The sequence below is a fragment of the Poromitra crassiceps genome, assembly GCF_964638095.1.
Source record: "Poromitra crassiceps genome assembly, chromosome: 10".
Taxonomy (NCBI): domain Eukaryota; kingdom Metazoa; phylum Chordata; class Actinopteri; order Beryciformes; family Melamphaidae; genus Poromitra; species Poromitra crassiceps.
The window spans coordinates 14,784,648-14,803,856 of NC_139631.1; the positions used below are offsets into that span (position 1 = coordinate 14,784,648).

The following is a 19,209-nucleotide window of genomic DNA, read 5'->3' on the forward strand; positions in this document are numbered from 1 at the left end:
GTGTATATACCTTGTTCCACTTCAACATCAGGCGGCGTTGTCAAAAAAGGATAAGAGCCTCGCTCCTGCGTTCAATATACAATCTTTGTCTCCCTTCCAGTAGACCCGGAACAGTATGGCTGCCTCTACCTCTGCAAAATGTTCGTCCGGAAGCCACAATATTGTTATAAATATCAACAACTAGCCAACATATATCAAAGCTGGCGGGCTTTATGGAAAGAGCATGACTCAAAGTGGTTGACAGTTATATCAAACTGGTCACACACACAGTACTAAATTGTACAGTATTGTACAGTAAAATATTTGGTGGTAACCTCTAGATGGCAGCCTTTCTGAATTTATTTAACACTTCTGCACAGTTACTGTATACTCACACTCTTATAAACTCTATTTTCACAGATGACAATCAGATAGCAGTCATTATCTTGGCACTGACACGCTCTGGAGAATCTATTGTTTACTGAGAAGAATTTGGCCTATTTATGAAAAAAAGTTAGTATTTTAAAAACAGCTCGGGGATTTTATAGTTTCTAACTATATCTTGACGTTATTAGTTGACAGACAACCATAAATAATTAATTGCTTTTTAGTTTCCCAAGCTTTTCAGCTCATGCCAGCCGAAGGTATTCTCTGAAACCATCAGGGATGGTTTCAAAGCTGAGAAGAGAAGTTTCCTATGTTGTGAAACTGAAGTGGGAAGAAATGTTATTTTCCCTGTTCATCAGTTAGCCTTTTCTTGAAGAACTCCTCTGGCATTGTTGAAATATAAACCCTTAAGGAAGGATTCATGAACTCAACGTTCATGACCGTTTATGCCTGGTTAGGCAACAGTTTATTATTGTCTCTAGGCGGCTGGCCCCAATACAATAAAAAATGTTGGGCTCCGAATAGTCTCTAGTAATCGACAGCGAATATTTCAGATATTCTGCGGCGGTGTTATTTAAACGCTATATAAATAAACAAATCAAAATAAATAATCCTTTCCTGTTGGGCGTTTCAGCAGGCTACTGTCTGCTGGCTCTCGTCTCGTCTCATGAGCTGTTTTGCCCTCAATGTCTCCTACATACAGTTACATTGACAATTTCAACATCTGGGAATGCATTTAGAAACAATGGCATAATTGGCTGGGATCAAATCGACTATCTTCATACATTTCATTCTTTGTAGCCCACTGAGGTCACGGTGTTCCTCTCTGCCCAACATTTCCTCGATGTCCACTCGTTCTGATCAGCCCCACTGCTACTGATGCCCCCGGGGTCCTAACGCCAGTGTAACAAGTGCCTACATTTAGAAAACAAACAAACAAAAAACATGAATATCCGAATCCCCAAATTGAGAACCAAATAGAACGGCTGAATAATCTAATATTTGGGTGCAGTCCTACACTTAGGTTCTATCTGGGACATAATAGCTCTCTGAGCTGCGTTTAACCAGCTGTGCTCTCTTTCATCAGAAGGAGCTGTTACTTCGTCACTACGGTTGACGGACTGTGTGATCTATAAAAAGATAAAAAAGATCCTTTGTTCTGACATTTTTTTGTACCGGTAGTTGTAATTTGTTTGTCCCAGCCTTTAATTGATGTTTTCTTACCGTTATGTTGTTTTCCCAACAATAGAACTGTTTAAAACGGGCTTTTCATTCCCTTTTGAAAGATTCAGCCGCAGCCCAAATGTTTCCCATCTAGAGTGCTGAAACCCTCCTCTTGTCTGCCTCTTCCACACAGGTATATCCAGCCATGGATCTGGACAGTGCCAGCTCGGTGGTGCTGCAGACCCTGACCCAAGCCACCAGTCAGGACACGGCTGTGCTGAAGCCTGCAGAGGAGCAGCTTCGACAGTGGGAGACGCAGCCAGGCTTCTACTCTGTCCTGCTGGTGAGGCATTAGGCAATATCGCATCATTAGAATACATCTTTTGGAATTAGAATTTCAGTTATAAAAAAAACAAAATAGAATGTGTGTATTTTGCACCTAGCAGGGTCTCATTGGGGGTTTAATTTCATTTCAACAAATTATACGCGCAATAAAAGAAAGACATTAAGATATTCGATTACATTGATTCCACCCCTCAAAATTTTGGCCTATGCAATGTTCAAATTAAATTCTCCGTGTGTGCTTTTATTGTGAGGTTTTCTTATCCAACTGGGGACAAGATGTCCTCACAAATGAGATAGGACTGATAAGAGGAGGACAATATGCTATTGGTTACTGAGGTATGACGATGCATGCTGGCAGCTTTTCACAATGCCTCTGATAAGAGCGCACAAAGACCTCTCTCCACAGTAAACATCACACAAGATTGAGAGAGATGGGTAGAGAAAGAGAAGGAAGCAGAAGGGGTAACCGTGAGGGTTAGTGGAGCGTACGCACTACGCAGATGGGGATTGAATATAATAAGAAAGAGTTGTAAACTACTCTTGACCAAAATACTTAGTTGGCTGTTATGTATTTATGTGTCAGTGTCAGGTAAAAAGGGAAAAAACAGTTTTGAACACAATTATAGTGGACTATAATGGACAAAAACAATCTCTATCAAACCCCTGAATGCACAAATAAGGTTTTCTGAGGCCAATTCAGATTGTGATTGTGATTGGCCGACCACTGTTCTGATTTCCGCAATACTCACCCAGACTTGATATGAGCATCAATGGTAAAGTTACAATTGCACGTTTAGGTGGGAAGCCATGTTGTCCAGGCATGGTGGCCCACTGCTCATATTTAGTGGCTGGAGAAATCATGCACCGTTTGCTCTGTCGAACCTTTGTCAGTCTGCAGGCTAGCCTAACCCTGTAGCTCTAGTCAAATCCAATACACCGTTTCATCCCAAAAGGTAGTAGTGTGTTGTGTTGACAGTGACACTACGGTAGTTGCTGTCTCTTCCCATCACTGCTCTGAAAAGTGTGTGTGCATGCGTATGTGTATACACGCACGCACATGCACACGCACGCACACACACACACACACACACACACACACACACACACACACACACACACACACACACACACACACACACACACGATTTGAACGGTAAATAATGGTGCAATATCTGGGAATATATCTGTATACGCTTTTGTTATGATCTTGTGTGGCTTATTTATACATACGGTATACTGTACATAATATACATTATTTCATATACGTATTTAAAATTTCCCACCACAGTTATTTTATACAGTAGCCTACTGTAGTTAATGCAAACTTTTGTAAATGTTTGAAGGTACCCCTGCCTTTTTAGTTTGAACTGTGCATACCTCTTATTGTACAGTATGTGAGGACTTTGAGAGCAACACTAACTGGAGTCATATTCCTTGCATGTGTACATACTTGGCCAATAAAGCTGATTCTGATAAAATGGTAACAGTTCATTCTTTTTAAGTCCAAACTATGCAATACAGTGGTAAATGGTCTACTCCATTTGCAGTGAAAAGGAGAATCTCAAGAACACTGTGTTAGTACGGATTTTCTATGCTTACGGCTGCATTTTCTGCTTCATAAATTTTAACATACCATTACCATGAAATAAAAGTAAATGGGTAAAACATAGACACTCCAGATCACAAAGTCAGTCTGACCTGCTTTTTAATGGTGCAGCTCCTACAGGATAGAGTCATGGTTCTCTGGTCTTCAGCTTTGTGAGGGAGCGCATCTTGAGCTCTCACCAGTCATAAAAAGAAGTGAGTTCTTAAATTGAGATCTTAAACCCGTTTGAGGCTATAATGTTAACTCAACCAAATTTTTTCTCTTGCTCTCTTGTTCCATAGAATATCTTCAATAACCACATGCTGGATGTGAACGTCAGGTGGCTGGCAGTGCTGTACTTCAAAAATGGCATTGACAGATACTGGAGGAGAGTAGCCCCTCAGTAAGTTCTCTCTCTCTCTCTCTCTCTCTCTCTCTCTCCCCTGCTCTCTTTAAACCATCTCTCTCCCTGATCTCTGCTTCATTCTCCCCTTCACTTCATTCTCTGTCTCTGTTCGTCAATCTGTGTCTGTTTGTTTTTGTTGAGTTTATCATTCCTCTCACATTTCGCTTCATGGCACTGAATAAATTACCTCTGTACTACCTAGTCAAGTCAAGTTTATTTGTATAGCACATTTCATACACAGAGGCAATTCAAAGTGCTTCACATAAAATGGTTGACAGGAAAAGAAAAGAAGAGAATAAAATAGACATTTACACGTACCTAGTACGTAGTATCACTTCACGGGCCAAATTTCGACAAGCGTGAGATGGCGTCACCACTGCAGCATGTCAACACAACACAATCATGGCGGATGTGTCACAGTGAGAGGTGACACTCTTCACCCTGGTGGGAAGGATCCGGGTGAGGGAAATGTGCAGATCTAGGGAAAAGGGACCATAGCTAGGTATATGAAGGTCGTAGAGAGTCGAAGGGTGCGTAGTGGGAGTGGCAGGGGGGATTTGGGTGTTTGGGGGTCAAGGAAAGGGGGCTTGGCAAAAGGGGTCGTAGCTAGCGGTAGGAAGGTCGTAGAAAGTCCGGGTTCGAGGGGTGGGTAGGGTAGGGGGATGTGGGTGGTGTATTTCTAGTTTTGTTCGTTTTTTCAGATTTTTCTCTCCAATTGTGCTTGGCCAATTCCCCGTGGCCTGTGTCCCAGTCATTGCTCCACCCCCTCCTCGGATACATGTGCAGTTGCCAGCCGCTTCTTTTAACCTGACAGCAAGGAGTTTCACTGGCAGGACACAGGAGGGAGGATCACGCTATCCCCCCCCACTGTGGCACTCATTGTTCTCTCCCGACTACAACCTTGCTTGTTAAAATCTCATGTCTACGCCGCTTTGGATAAAATCGTCTGGCAAATGGGAAATTTGAATTGTAAATGGTAAGACTTATTGTCCTGGCAATGCTGACGAATTACAATTTTAAAGTGTCCAAAAACACAATTTCTGGATCCGCTTTTGTACCACGTAATCATGTGTTCCAGTTTGGAATCAAAATAGTGCGTAGGTATTATACATTTAATGCTCCCTCCAAGAGTACATTTTCAGGTTGTTCTTGCAACCATCCATGCCGAGAACTTTGTAAACAAGAATAGTTTGTTTTTTCTTTGTCTGTTCTCTGGATGGCGCCATTCTGCACTTTTTTTCCAAGTTGTCTTTACTTTTCTTTCTTTCGGTCTGACTCGTTTGATCCCCTGATTATCTGGTTCCTTTAGCTTATGAACAAGGCTCAGTCACACACTTTCTCATGCGTTATATCTTTCAATAGCTCGATCATTCATTCCACATGTCTTCTCCTCCTCCTTCCTGCTTCTATTCTGTAAACCTTTGCCCTAACTCTGACATCCAAGGACGAGGTGCAAGCGTAGTATATCTTGGTATCCCTAATTCCCCCTCTTCCCCCGTTGCAATCTGTCTTCCTCCCATATCTCCTCTGCTGTGTGTCTGATCAAGGTTACAGAGTGATTCATTCCTGCCTCTGGTCCACCACTAGTCTCCCACCCTCCTCCCTCTCTTGGAGACAGGGCAGGGTACATTTCAGTTTAATATGATGATTATTATTCCTTTTGTACTAATTCACATGCTCACTCCCTGTAGCACACCCGCCCTTCCTTGCTGCTCTGCATGTGGAAGCTATAATGCCCATGTTGCAAACTGGCAAGTCTGGAGTGAAAGATTAGCAGAGCATAGCTAACGCGTGTAGGGCTAAATCAGGCAGCATGCAGGTCCTGTAGTAGTGTTATCCAGGCACATATATGATCCCATAACAACTTGGGATATTCATATCTTCACCATATTAAAACTTGTGTTCCGCCATGGCTAGAAATTGGATTCGAAAGCAGAAGGCTATGAGCAGCATAGAACCATGCCAGTGCTGTTGGCACCCTGAGCATATGATGCTATGTTATGCATTTGCCACCTCTTCATGTGTGGGGTGAACTAAAGGAAATCCTCTGTTGCTGGAGGAGGAGGTGGTATTTCAGTTCGTAGAGCCAAAGTCTCTCTGTCTCTGTCAAGCTTGCGGTTGCTTGTGCAGGGTACACAAGTCACATCAGCTGACCGTTAGTTGATCCCACAAACTCCAATCACATTTGGACTCTTCAACAAGGTGGCTGTGAAGAATTCGCTCTGTCAGTCTCCTTTTCCCACGGCGGTCTAACTGCATCCTCCCTTATAGCACAATCCAATCCTTATAAGCTGCTTGGATGCGCGGGGGCACGCGTAACTCACCCTGAATGGTGAAGGAGGCTGCTCCAAATCATTATTCTCTCTGTTGTTTGATTTGAATGTCTCGATGTGTTGTTGCACATATAAGTTCATTTATCTTTATTTGTCACCAGAAATAAGACCCGTTAATGTCTGTCGATATTTATTTTACCGACATTAGTATCCTGGCGTGTTGCCAATTCCATGCCACGTCAGCACGTGGTTTGTTTGTTGGTTGTCACACGGAACATACATTTTTCGTTATTATTCCTGTTAATTGCTTGGTGACATATTGATCGTTATTTTCAGATGTGTGGATGTCTTTGTTTGTTTAACCAATATGCGCGGAATGTTAATTGCTGCAATTTTCGCCAATTTATATATTCTTAACACCTTGTCATCAGACCGATCAGTCATTGAATGCCCATGCAGTTTACCTGTGCCATTAAGGCTCCAATAATGGTTCAATGACCTTTGCCTTCATTGTTTATTTTCTGTTGTTTTACAGAAACCATGTAAAGTCGTCAAACAACCACACATCATCACTCTGTATCTCTGTATCTCTGTATGTTTGCCTGTGCTGTCCACAATACAATCATTGAACTTTATAACTGGACTGGAAACAGTGAGTAGGGAATGAATTATAACCAGCCGGAAGAAATTGTTTTTATGGTGCTTCGAGCCAGAACCATGTAACCCATCAACTCCTTCCCTGCAGTTCCTACCTGCTACTGTTACTGCTTGAACTTCTTACTCCCCCCACCGCCCCGACCTTCTCCCTATTAATCCTACCGGGATTGCATGATTGTACGGCGCTGTGAGTTTGTCTGTTGAATTGATCTGTTCATATGGGGGTACAGTATGTGTGCCCTGGGTGCCGTTCTGTATGCCCTGTGGGGGGAGGGGAATTCTGTTTGAGCAGTAAATTGTTCTGATTTCATGGCGAGAGTTCCTGAGCCACATTAATTTCTTTCATTCTTTCAATATTTTTCTTTCTCTTTGTCGCCTGCTCTGTCTCTTCTTTTAATGTCTAATGTTTATGTGTTTGGATTTGCATTTCCACAGTTATCTATTAGTATTTCATGTTTCGGTCAGTGGTAAGATCAAATTTTCTGTCTGTCTCTCGCTCCTACCCTTCGTACGTCCTTTCAACATGTGTTTTTTCCCTCCACAGCGCCTTGTCCGAGGAGGAGAAGACATCATTGCGCGCTGGTCTCATCACAAACTTCAATGAACCTGTCAACCAGGTTAGTGTCAATAACATAGGATGGGATATTAAATATGATTATGAATAATAGCTATGCTAAATATCTTCTAAACAATTGGTGAATGGCCTTCACAAAATGTGATTTAATGAAACTTTATAATTCAGCTGAACCATTTTGAGAAGTTTGGAATCAAGCTTTGAAATCAAGCCGAATCAAATTCTAAAGTCTGTTCACGTGTTTATCAGTTTTGCCTCACTGACATGTGAGTATAGACCAAACAACTAATCGGTTAATCGAGAAAATAATCTACAGATGAATCGATTATGAAAATAATCGTTAGTTGCAGCCCTAATTCTAACACTCAAAATTGTTTCCTGAAATGTAAACAAATAAGCTTTAGTAATACATGGTAAGTAGCGCAATGCAATATGTTTTAAAAGGATGCATTGCATACTGTAAAGACACTATTTGTGCAGATGGGGAAGTTATTGAAAAGATCAAAACGTTGACTGATAAGGCACAGGCCTGTCAGTAAACCATATAAGTAATTGAAGAATCCAGCTGTGTGTGAAACATCCATCTATTTCTGTGGGGCCATGAAACATGGCCCTGAGTGGTGGCATTTCATCCTGGTTTCTACAGCTCGGATAGCCCCCAAGGGACAGCCCTCCAACATCAGGACAGATAGGGTCCAAATGGAGAGGAATAACTGCCGATTAAATGCCATATGTCTCACCTGTCACTGCCTCTCCTCGTCAAACCAAACCACTGCAAGGATCGTGTGTGCTGTGTGAAGTCTGTGTTCTCCCCTGTTGACTCCTCCCTCATCACCGACATTATCACCGCCTCCAAGTCTACCACCTGCTCCCTCGACCCCCTCCCCACCCCCCTGACCAAGGCCTGCCTCCCCGCCCTCATCCCCCACCTCACTGCCCTCTTCAATCAGTCACTCTCCCAAGGTCACGTCCCCTCTGTCTACAAACTCGCCGCTGTCACCCCCATCCTCAAAAAACCCACCCTCGACCCTGCTAACCTCTTCAACTACCGCCCCATCTCCAACCTACCATTCCTCTCCAAAACCCTCGAGCGCATCGTCGCCACCCAACTTCACTCCCACAACCTCTACGAACCCCTACAGTCTGGCTTCCGTCCTTACCACAGCACCGAAACCGCTCTCTCCAAAGTCATCAATGACCTCCTCACCTCCGCTGACTCCGGTGCCCTCAGCATCCTAGTTCTACTCGATCTGAGCGCAGCCTTTGACACGGTGAACCACTCCATCCTCCTCCAAAGGCTGCGCCAACTGGGTGTAGAGGGCACCGCACTGGACTGGCTCACCTCATACCTCACCGACAGACAACAATTCATCTCCCTCTCCGGTCATTCCTCCACCCTCTCCTCTGTTTTGCAGGGGGTCCCCCAGGGCTCAGTCCTCGGCCCCCTGCTCTTCCTCTGTTATATACTCCCCCTTGGTCACATCATCCGTCAATTCAACCTGGACTTCCACTGCTACGCCGACGACACACAGCTCTACATCACCACCAAATCCCTCCAGAACCCACCCCTCACCCACATCGAAAATTGCATATCCGCAATAAAAACCTGGCTAACCCACAACTTCCTCCAACTCAACAGCGACAAAACTGAACTCCTCATTGGCACCAAATCCACCCTCAATAAAACCGGACCCATCACCCTCACCATTGACGACTTCACCATCACCCCCTCCCCCCTGGCACGCAACCTTGGTTTCATCCTGGACCCCACCCTCTCCTTCGATCCCCATGTCAGCTCCGTTGTCAAAACCTCATATTTTCATCTCCGCAACATCGCCAAAGTCAGACACTGCCTCTCCCCCCCTGCTGCTCAATCCCTCATCCATGCCTTCATCTCCTCCCGCCTTGACTACTGCAACTCCCTCCTCACTGGCATCACCTCCCGTTCCCTCCATAGACTCCAGATGGTCCAAAACTCAGCTGCTCGCCTGCTCACTCACACCCGGTCCCGCGATCACATCACCCCTGTCCTCCACTCTCTCCACTGGCTCCCCGTTAAGCAACGCATCGACTTCAAATTACTCCTCCTCACCTTCAAAGCCCTCCACAGCCTAGCCCCCCCCTACCTGACTGACCTCCTCATCCCCCATCGCCCCTCCCGTACACTCCGATCCTCTTCTACTGCCACCCTCACCATCCCCCCATCCAGACTCAAAACCTTTGGTGACCGTGCTTTCTCCCGCGCCGCACCCCGACTTTGGAACTCCCTCCCCCAGACCGTCTGAGACTCTCCCTCACTCCCCACTTTCAAAACCTGACTTAAAACCTACCTGTTCTCCCAAGCTTTCAACCTCCCCTACCCCTGACCACCTCCTCCAAACCATCACCCTCCGCCCCCCATCACCCCCCCCCCTCCTCCTCCCTCCTGTTATCTTCCTCCCCTCTGCTTCTCCACACAACCTTGCCCTGAACCGCCACTGTCATTTGTATCTGTTCCCTGTAACTGTTGCCTGTTACCTGTATCTGTTGCCTGTTTCTGTTCCCTGTTGCTTGTCTCTTGTTCTCTGTTAAGCGTCTTTGGGTCTGGAAAAGCGCTATATATATATTATTATTATTAGTTCAGATGTTGTGTGTGTGGTTTGACATTATGAAAATACTGTATATCCAGACAGATCACTCATTACGTAGCTCTTTTTGAATACTACTACTATTACTACTACTGCTTAACTGTTTTGTTATGGAGCAGTGGTTCTCAAACTTTCTTTGGCTTCATTACCCCCTTTCCCCGAGTTTTAAAGTACCCCCTTTACCTGACTACAACATTTTGCTTCAAAAACTATAATTTAAATTATAGCAAATGATGCATTGCAATGAATTAATGATAACCCACCTTTTGAAGAATATAACATTATAAAATAAGACATGGAGTGAAAGAGTTGCAATTAGTGCCTCCTGAGCAGATTACATTTTCATTTATTTTCATGATTCTTAGATGTTTCCATTTCCCCCCTTTCTCTCAAGTATCCCCTGTAGTACCTCCACATACCGCTAGGGGTACGGGTACCCTAGTTTGGCAACCACTAGAGGACCAGAGTGGGCAGGCAGTTGCTTTGGCTTTCATTTTAGTTTGCGCTTTAAAAATACATGTTGTATTGTTTAGGGAATCTGAGATAATGTAAGCATCTCCGTGCGTAATGACGTATCCAAAAGGGGTGTAATAAAAACAGATGAGTCTGTATTTATGACCGTATGTTCTATACTTTTACTCTCCATAGACAAACACTTTGTGTAACAAACTCATACCATTACTCTGCTAAATCGGCGTTCACACCGACCTATTAAAGTTTTTCGCTGGCATCGAGTTTACATACAAAGTTAATGCAAACGACCGATTGAGCGTATATTTGCCCGGGAGAAAAATCGCTGGGCCTCCGAGCGACAGAGACAGAGCGATAGGGAGAAAATACGCTCGTTGCCCCAGATGAAATATCCCAACTCGAGCGAAAATACGCTGGCATCAGTCGCTCGCTGTTTAACGCTGATTGGCTGCCGTGTGAGAGCCAGTCAAGGATCACTGGCTTGGAACAAAGCGCTGGTTTATTGTGTGGCAACAAACCGCATTGACAGGCTGACAGCTGACATGAAGTGAAGTCTGTACTACCGGTATGGAACTCGCGTTAGGAGCACGCTGATAGGCTTCGCTTGTAAACATCTACGGTGGCTCGTAGTGGACAAACATGACATTGCGTAACGTTATGCCCCCACATGTCCGTCAATTCGTGTGCCTGTTGATGAGCGATTTAAACAGAGCGACAGAGCGATTCCAAAGGGTTGAATCAAGCGACAGAGCGAAAAATCAATATCTCTGTGTAAACACAGCTTAACAGTGACAAAATGAATGCCTGATAGGAAACCAATAAATAATATCAACCATCAGTATCCTCCCTGCATGAGCAAAAGTTCTGACTGAGAAAAGAAGTTAGAGGTGTATGTACAGTATACAGTATATTATGTGGATGGATGTGCGCAATGGTAAGATGGACTGTTGTAGACATTACAGCTTTCTCAAATTACCTTTGATATCGTATTCTGAGTTGTTAGTGACTCCTTTTTAACATGCTGAACTCCAGTTTGCTGTGTGTTTGTTTACAAACTGTAACCATTTATCTCTGTTCAGACTTGCCAAGACAAATGAGCTGTGTGCTTTATTGCCATATGGACTGTGGGTTCTATCTGGTTCAGTCATGGAAATAGTATATTAACGGCACAGCAGCTGTCCACAAACCTGTGCAAGGAGGACATGTGGTGGGAAACCGTTAGAGAGAGAGGGAGAGAGGGAAGGACGCACGCACACGCACACACACACACACACACACACACACACACACAGAAACATGGATCAACACTAATCATCTACATAGACTAACAAGACAATAGCATACAGTACATCTCAGCTCGGCTATCGTAGAAAGCCAGACTGTCGAACCTAGCTGGCATGTAGGACAGTGCTGTACTTTACATCCATGAGCGGCGCAACACTAACATTCAGTGTTTGGCAATTTTACACATCTCTGACAACTAAAAGATGTCAGGTTACTGTCAAGTGCACACCAGTACAAATACCTCAAAAATATGTGCAAGCAGCTTGGTGCATGAAATCAAGTTTCACACTGGAGCTTTTGTCCTTTGTGCCGGCACAGCATTGATTAAACCCAAGTGAAACCAAGTGTGGTGGAGATCAGATTGGATTCAGAGTCATTACGCACATTAACACTGCAACATTTATTACCCATCTATATTACAAAAGTTACCTCTAAAAAAGTAGCCAGGTGGAAAGGAGTCAGTTATCGTGACAGGAACTTTCAGGAAGGGGGAGTTGATTTTAGCCCAAATAACAAACAAGACTGTGGTGTAGTAAACATGTTTACGCAATGTTGCGCTGTGATGTTAGCAACCTTTTAGAACTATATCACTTTGACTTCATTTTCAGCATCTTTTAAACATAGGATATCATATCTCTGTAATGGATAAGATGAACTACAATGTCCTATTAGTCCAAACTGATTGTTTTAAGTCCTGCATTCTAAAATTGTCCTATGTTGTTGTTCAGTGGAAGATTGTATTATTTTAGTTCAATGACACTCAGTGTTGTCTTTTAGATCTCATATAGATATACAGTAGCCTGGGTAAACCCAGCCTCCACGTGACCTCTATCTAGCACATAGATAGAGGTCACGTGGAGGCTGGGTTTACCCAGGCTAATATAGATACGCCTGAGTTTGATTTGGCATAGGCTAACCTTCATTTGCTGTGCTCAGGCTGTGCCTCCAGTTAGTTTGATTATATTTTGTATAAATCCTTTTCCAACAGATAGCAACCCAGATCGCGGTGCTGATAGCCAAGGTGGCCCGTCTGGACTGCCCCAGGCAGTGGCCAGAGCTCATCCCCATCCTGCTGGAGTCCGTGAAGGGTCAGGACGGCCTGCAGCAGCACAGAGCCCTGCTCACCTTCTACCATGTCACCAAGACCCTGGCCTCCAAACGCCTGGCACAGGACAGACGGCTTTTCCAAGATGTAAGTCCACAGTTACTGCCAGATGTATTGAAATAACCTGTATACATTTCCCAGGAAATGTACAGATTTCCCGGCCTCGGCGGCCTGTGTTGGGAAATGTCTACATTTCACCGGTCTGTTACACTTCCTGTCAAATCTATACATTTCTTGTTTTCCCGGAACACATTATACATATAGTAAGATTATCTTGAGGCCGGGTGACACCATTACACAGTACCAGACTTTGCCTCTGGGAGATGCTGTTTAGCTGCTGTATAGGACTGGTCTCAAATCCTACCTACAGCAGTCAGATTCCGTGTGTGTGTGCATGTGTGCATGTATGACTCAAGTATGATTGATGTGTGTGTTTGAGAAAAGACTTGTCTGTGTCATTGTGGGTTAGAGAGAGAAAGACGAAGAGAGGAGGTTTGTTGAAGTCACATGGTGTGCACGGGCCTGTGCACGATTGTGTGTGTGATATATGCATATTTCAAAGTAGGCATGAATCAGAGCAGATAATGGTCAAGTTGTTCTTTTCTACCACCCTCCATGAACTTAAGACCCTGGCAGAAAGGCAGTCAGAGAGAGAGGAGTGCAGACGTGTGTGTGTGTGTGTGGGGGGGGGGGGGGGGGGGGGTGAGACGGAGAGAGGGAGAGGTGTAGACGGATGGTTGGGGGAGACAGAGAGAGGGAGAGACGGAGAGAGAGAGAGAGAGGTGTAGACTGATGGTTGGGGGGGACAGAGAGAGGGAGAGACAGAGATAGGGAGAGAGAGGTGTAGACTGATGGTTGGGGGGGACAGAGAGAGGGAGAGACAGAGAGAGGGAGAGAGAGGTGTAGACTGATGGTTGGGGGGGACAGAGAGAGCGAGAGACAGAGAGAGAGGTGTAGACTGATGGTTGGGGGGGACAGAGAGAGCGAGAGACAGAGAGAGAGGTGTAGACTGATGGTTGGGGGGGACAGAGAGAGGGAGAGACTGAGAGAGAGGTGTAGACGGATGGTTGGGGGGGACAGAGAGAGCGAGAGACAGAGAGAGAGGTGTAGACGGATGGTTGGGGGGGACAGAGAGAGCGAGAGACAGAGAGAGAGAGAGAGAGAGAGAGAGAGAGGTGTAGACTGATGGTTGGGGGGGACAGAGAGAGCGAGAGACAGAGAGACAGAGAGAGAGAGAGAGGTGTAGACTGATGGTTGGGGGGGACAGAGAGAAGGAGAGACAGAGAGAGAGAGGTGTAGACGGATGGTTGGGGGGGACAGAGAGAGGGAGAGACAGAGAGAGAGAGAGGTGTAGACTGATGGTTGGGGGGGACAGAGAGAGGGGGAGACAGAGAGAGAGAGAGGTGTAGACTGATGGTTGGGGGGGACAGAGAGAGGGAGAGACAGAGAGAGAGAGAGAGGTGTAGACTGATGGTTGGGGGGGACAGAGAGAGGGAGAGACAGAGAGAGAGAGGTGTAGACTGATGGTTGGGGGGGACAGAGAGAGGGAGAGACAGAGAGAGAGAGAGAGAGGTGTAGACGGATGGTTGGGGGGGACAGAGAGAGCGAGAGACAGAGAGAGAGGTGTAGACGGATGGTTGGGGGGGACAGAGAGAGCGAGAGACAGAGAGAGAGAGAGAGAGAGAGAGAGAGAGAGAGGTGTAGACTGATGGTTGGGGGGGACAGAGAGAGGGAGAGACAGAGAGAGAGAGGTGTAGATGGATGGTTGGGGGGGACAGAGAGAGGGAGAGACAGAGAGAGAGGTGTAGACTGATGGTTGGGGGGGGCAGAGAGACAGAGAGAGAGGTGTAGACTGATGGTTGGGGAGACAGAGAGAGACAGAGAGAGAGAGGTGTAGACTGATGGCTGGGGGGGACAGAGAGAGGGAGAGACAGAGAGAGAGAGAGGTGCAGACGGATGGTTGGGGGAGACAGAGAGAGGGAGAGACAGAGAGAGAGAGGGAGAGACAGAGAGAGAGAGAAAGAGGTGTAGACGGATGGTTGGGGGGGACAGAGAGAGGGAGAGACAGAGAGAGAGGTGTAGACTGATGGTTGGGGGGGACAGAGAGAGGGAGAGACAGAGAGAGAGAGAGAGAGGTGTAGATTGATGGTTGGGGGGGACAGAGAGAGGGAGAGACGGAGAGAGAGAGAGGTGTAGACTGATGGTTGGGGGGGACAGAGAGAGGGAGAGACGGAGAGAGAGAAAGGTGTAGACTGATGGTTGGGGGGGGACAGAGAGAGGGAGAGACAGATGGACGGGCAGATATCAGAAACAGTGACTGAGACCAAAAAGCTTGATGTAATTTTGGCATATCGAGAAGCAGCTATAATACTTTAATATAACGACGAGTGTGTAGTCCAGCTGCTGCTACTGTAAAGTGTTGCTGCAAGTATCACCTAATTAAAGTGACATATGATTCGGGGGCTGTGCTCGTGTGATCAGGAGATATTTGGGGGGGGGGGGGGGTTTGATAGAGGCCTTAGTATAAGGTGACCAGATTTCTCAAATGAAAATCAGGGACATTTCCAGTCCGGCAATCACACACACACACACACGCGCACGCGCACGCACACACACACACACACACACACACACACACACACACTTTTCACTGTGCCCCTTTACAAAATGTCACTGTGTTCTCCAGCAGCATTAGGCCTGGCCGTCCTACAGCGCCAAATGTTTTATGAATAGCCTCAGATCTCAAAAAGTATTCTCGGTGTAGCCTAAGTGCTTTTTCATTGTTCAAGATTTCCTGAAAGAGCTGCAGCAGAACCTGGATCAATGGGCTACATAGACGTGATGCTGTGATATGCTTTTAACCCGCCCGTAAGCCTCCTGCAACCTTTCTGCTTGAGTGGTTGACCAGTGGACACATCTGTAAAGGGGAGACTTCTGGGTACTCATAGAATCCATTCTCCTTCAGATATCTTGAGGTGAGAGCGGTCAAGGGTCCCCTTTGAAATTTACCATGCCGGTTTTTAAAAATTCATTATTTAGCCCCCTTCCCGACAAGGTAGCATGGCATTGTTGGTCCCAATGGATTCTGTAGGTCTTACAGTTTCATAGCCTATAACAGTGGTTCCCAACCTTTTCCAACTCAGGGCCCACTTTTATGTCTCAAAAATGTTCGCGGCCCACCTCCGACCCCATAAATACAAAGGCCATATAATGCGTTCTCAGAGCACTTTTTTATTGAAAATTGAACATAAAGGACTGAACTGAATACAGGAGAAACATGTTGGAAGCTCCACAGTCACTAACACAGCACCTGTAACATGTTGCAACACCTTCAGTATTACAGTTTTCAAGGAGCTGTCCACACACACACACACACATACACACACACACGCACACACACACACACACACACACACACACACACACACCAATCATTCAAGGAGCTGTCCATCAGCACCACACAGATGTCAGAAATGACAAGCAAGGGGCTGTCTGTAACAGGCTAATTAACAAATGATTAATAAATAACGGTATCCTTCAACAATGGAAAAATGCATTCTCATAACAATTTGACATCCAATATCAGATCCAAACAAAATCCAAATATCAGAAGAAAGCCCATTAAATCGATAGGGTTACAAATAAACACAAACCCAATATAAAGATGATGTAAAGATGAAACTTCAATTCAAGCAAAAGCAATAACATCACAGAAACAAAAATCATACTTTTTCAAGTATGATTTTTCAAAATCTTTCAAAAAAAAATTGAATTTTTTTTTTTTTTTTTTTTCAAAAATCATACTTTTTTGGAAATGATTTGGCGGCCCACTTGCAATACCTTCGCGGCCCACCAGGGGGCCGCGGACCACAGGTTGGGAATCACTGGCCTATAAGTATCTTCACTGTAGATTCTAGATTTAAGAATGAGCCCGCTAGAGCTAGAGTCATATCGGCCGCAGACGCCAGTAGAAAATCGGGGACATTTTCGGGGACAGCTCCAGCCGGGGACAGGTCACCAAAAACTGAAAATGGGGGACGTCTGGTCACCTTAGCTTAGTAGAAGGGGCTTTCGGGCCTTGTTGATGAGGCCAATTCAGTTGTTAAGACTGACGACAGACGTTCACCTCCGGGCCAAGCGGCACCGCTCCTCATTCAAAACATCTATGTCGGATCCAGTGAATCTTTTTAGATATATTTTTATTAATAATTTTTTAACTGAACATCACTTTTTATAGATAATCTGTTTAGACTTGGCGCCAAACTTTGTTTTTCTACGTACTTTCTCAGAATTGTAACGTACCTTATTAACTGCAGCCATTTCCTCTTCTCTTTCTCATCGCAAGGAAAGGGGTAGAATGACAGTTGAATTGTTTTTTTTAGTCTCGGATCTATTCCAACAATGAAGGACACAGCACTGCGGCATATTGACAACGCAGAGACGCTTGGCGCTTGGACCCGGAAGTAGTATTGTCGGGAGGTCATACGTCACAGCTTAACAAGCGAATGGGAAGAAGCTGTTTTTGGGAAGAAGTCTTTTTTCTTCTTCATTATTTTTTTTTTTAATAGAGCAGTACACAAACGAGACAAAACAAACAGGCTCAGGCACAGGAAAAGAAAGAAAAAACATACGAACATCATCATCAACATTCAATATTACAACGTGGTGCTACCAGCCACATAAGTTATGTGCTTATAAGAAATGTACATGGGATCCCACGCGAGGGGTCCATGAGAAACCAGCCGGGCGAGTCACCCGTCGCCCCCAACCTCATTGACGTAGGCTAGAAACGTGTCCCAGACAGACATTTTCTAAGTGAGTTGGTTCTCAGGAACCTGAGCCTCTCCATCCGTATAACAGAGATCATGTCCGTCAACCACAATTGAAAAGGAGGTGAAGATGGGGACTTCCATTCATTCAGAATTAGTTTTTTGGCAACAATTGTCCCCAGTGTCAGAGACTGTTGCACAGTTGTAGGGAAGTTCAGAGAGGACTCAGAGCAGCTGAAGATGGTGAGTTCTGTCTCCGGCTGAAGGGTTATTTTGTAGGCCTTAGAGTACCAGTCAAATATTTTGGCCCAGAATCCTGTCAGTGAAGGCCAGAACCAGAAGGCATGAGACAGAGTGCCCTCTGCGAGAGGTTTTGGTCTTGACATACCTCAGTTTCTTGCCGACGGGGAGCATTTCAAAGAGTTTGTGGCAGACGGTGATGAAGGAGGATGAACTCAATGATGGAGGTGTAGAAAAGTGCACCATGGTTGCCTTTGGCACTAGACTGGACTGGCACTTACAAATAAGAGTCTTCATCATGCTGAAATATAGCTCAATGAAACTTGTGTGAACCAAACCAACTGTGATCATTTGACTCAAAATTGCAATCACATTGCGTCTTTAAGCATGCATTTAAAATCTGTCACAGTTAACATTAAAGGCATGGGAAATGCAAAAAGAGAGAGAGCAGAATTGTCCTCTAAATCCTTGCTGAGGCTCAAGGAGTTTGGTCTGGCTTTGCTACGGCACAGCATTAAAGGAATAGTTCACCCAAAAATAAAAATTGGGTCACTATCTACTCATTCTCATGCCAGTAAACTCGGTGAGTGTTTTTTTCTTCATACAACTTACCTGGAGTTCTGCAGGCTCGCTGCTTGAGCGTGCTTTCAGTGAATGGGGACTCTGGGAAGCTGGACATTCTGCTAAAAAAGGGGCAATAAACATCAATAAGATTACTGCATAACCTCGTCGTGTAGTATATCATCAAAGTCTTCTTACGCCTGACGATTGCTCCATGAGTCGGGGCGAAAAAAGAAGTAATTTGATCCATTATTTCAGGAAAATCCGAGTCGATCGCCATTACATGTACTTCATTACCAAACCTCACGAGATAGCACTGTCGCACATACAAACCTTGCGTGGCCATTGAAAACATACCGAACTTTGACCCCAAAACTGAGCTACATAACAAATTGTTTCATGTGTTGTTACTCCCCTACTGTGCAGAGGAAACTATATAAAGAAGTTAACTTTTAACAGAAAGTCAGACTCCATAACAGACTCGATAACTTCTGGCCTCTTTTGAAGCTCCCATTTTGAAGCTCACTTTGATTTTTTTTCACTCTTCATCTATGGTTCATCACTTCCCGTCTCTCTGTTTTTCTTTCTTCGTGTATCCTCTATACTTTTAAGTTTTGTAGGTGCGTGGGCACATATTGCGTGCCCGCATACATGCGTCGATGCGTGTGTGTGTGTGTCTTTCAGTTATTATAGTTTTGTATTTTTCATTCGTTTTTAGTTTAGTTTTTATTCTTATATTTGTCAGGGGCAATATTTCAGAGGGTCAGAATAGAAGGCAGTCA

At 45.0% G+C, this 19,209-nt stretch overlaps 1 protein-coding gene across 1 annotated transcript in view; it reads left to right on the top strand.

The window, feature by feature from the left end:
- Nucleotides 1–19,209, top strand: part of ipo11 (importin 11) — a 222,691-nt gene that overhangs the window by 1,387 nt on the left and 202,095 nt on the right. Inside the window, exons 2-5 of the mRNA XM_083644271.1 lie at nt 1,724–1,873; nt 3,763–3,863; nt 7,341–7,413; nt 12,741–12,944. Of these exons, the coding sequence (XP_083500397.1) occupies nt 1,736–1,873; nt 3,763–3,863; nt 7,341–7,413; nt 12,741–12,944 (516 nt within the window). The 5' untranslated portion in view covers nt 1,724–1,735. The remainder of the gene's footprint in view (nt 1–1,723; nt 1,874–3,762; nt 3,864–7,340; nt 7,414–12,740; nt 12,945–19,209) is intronic.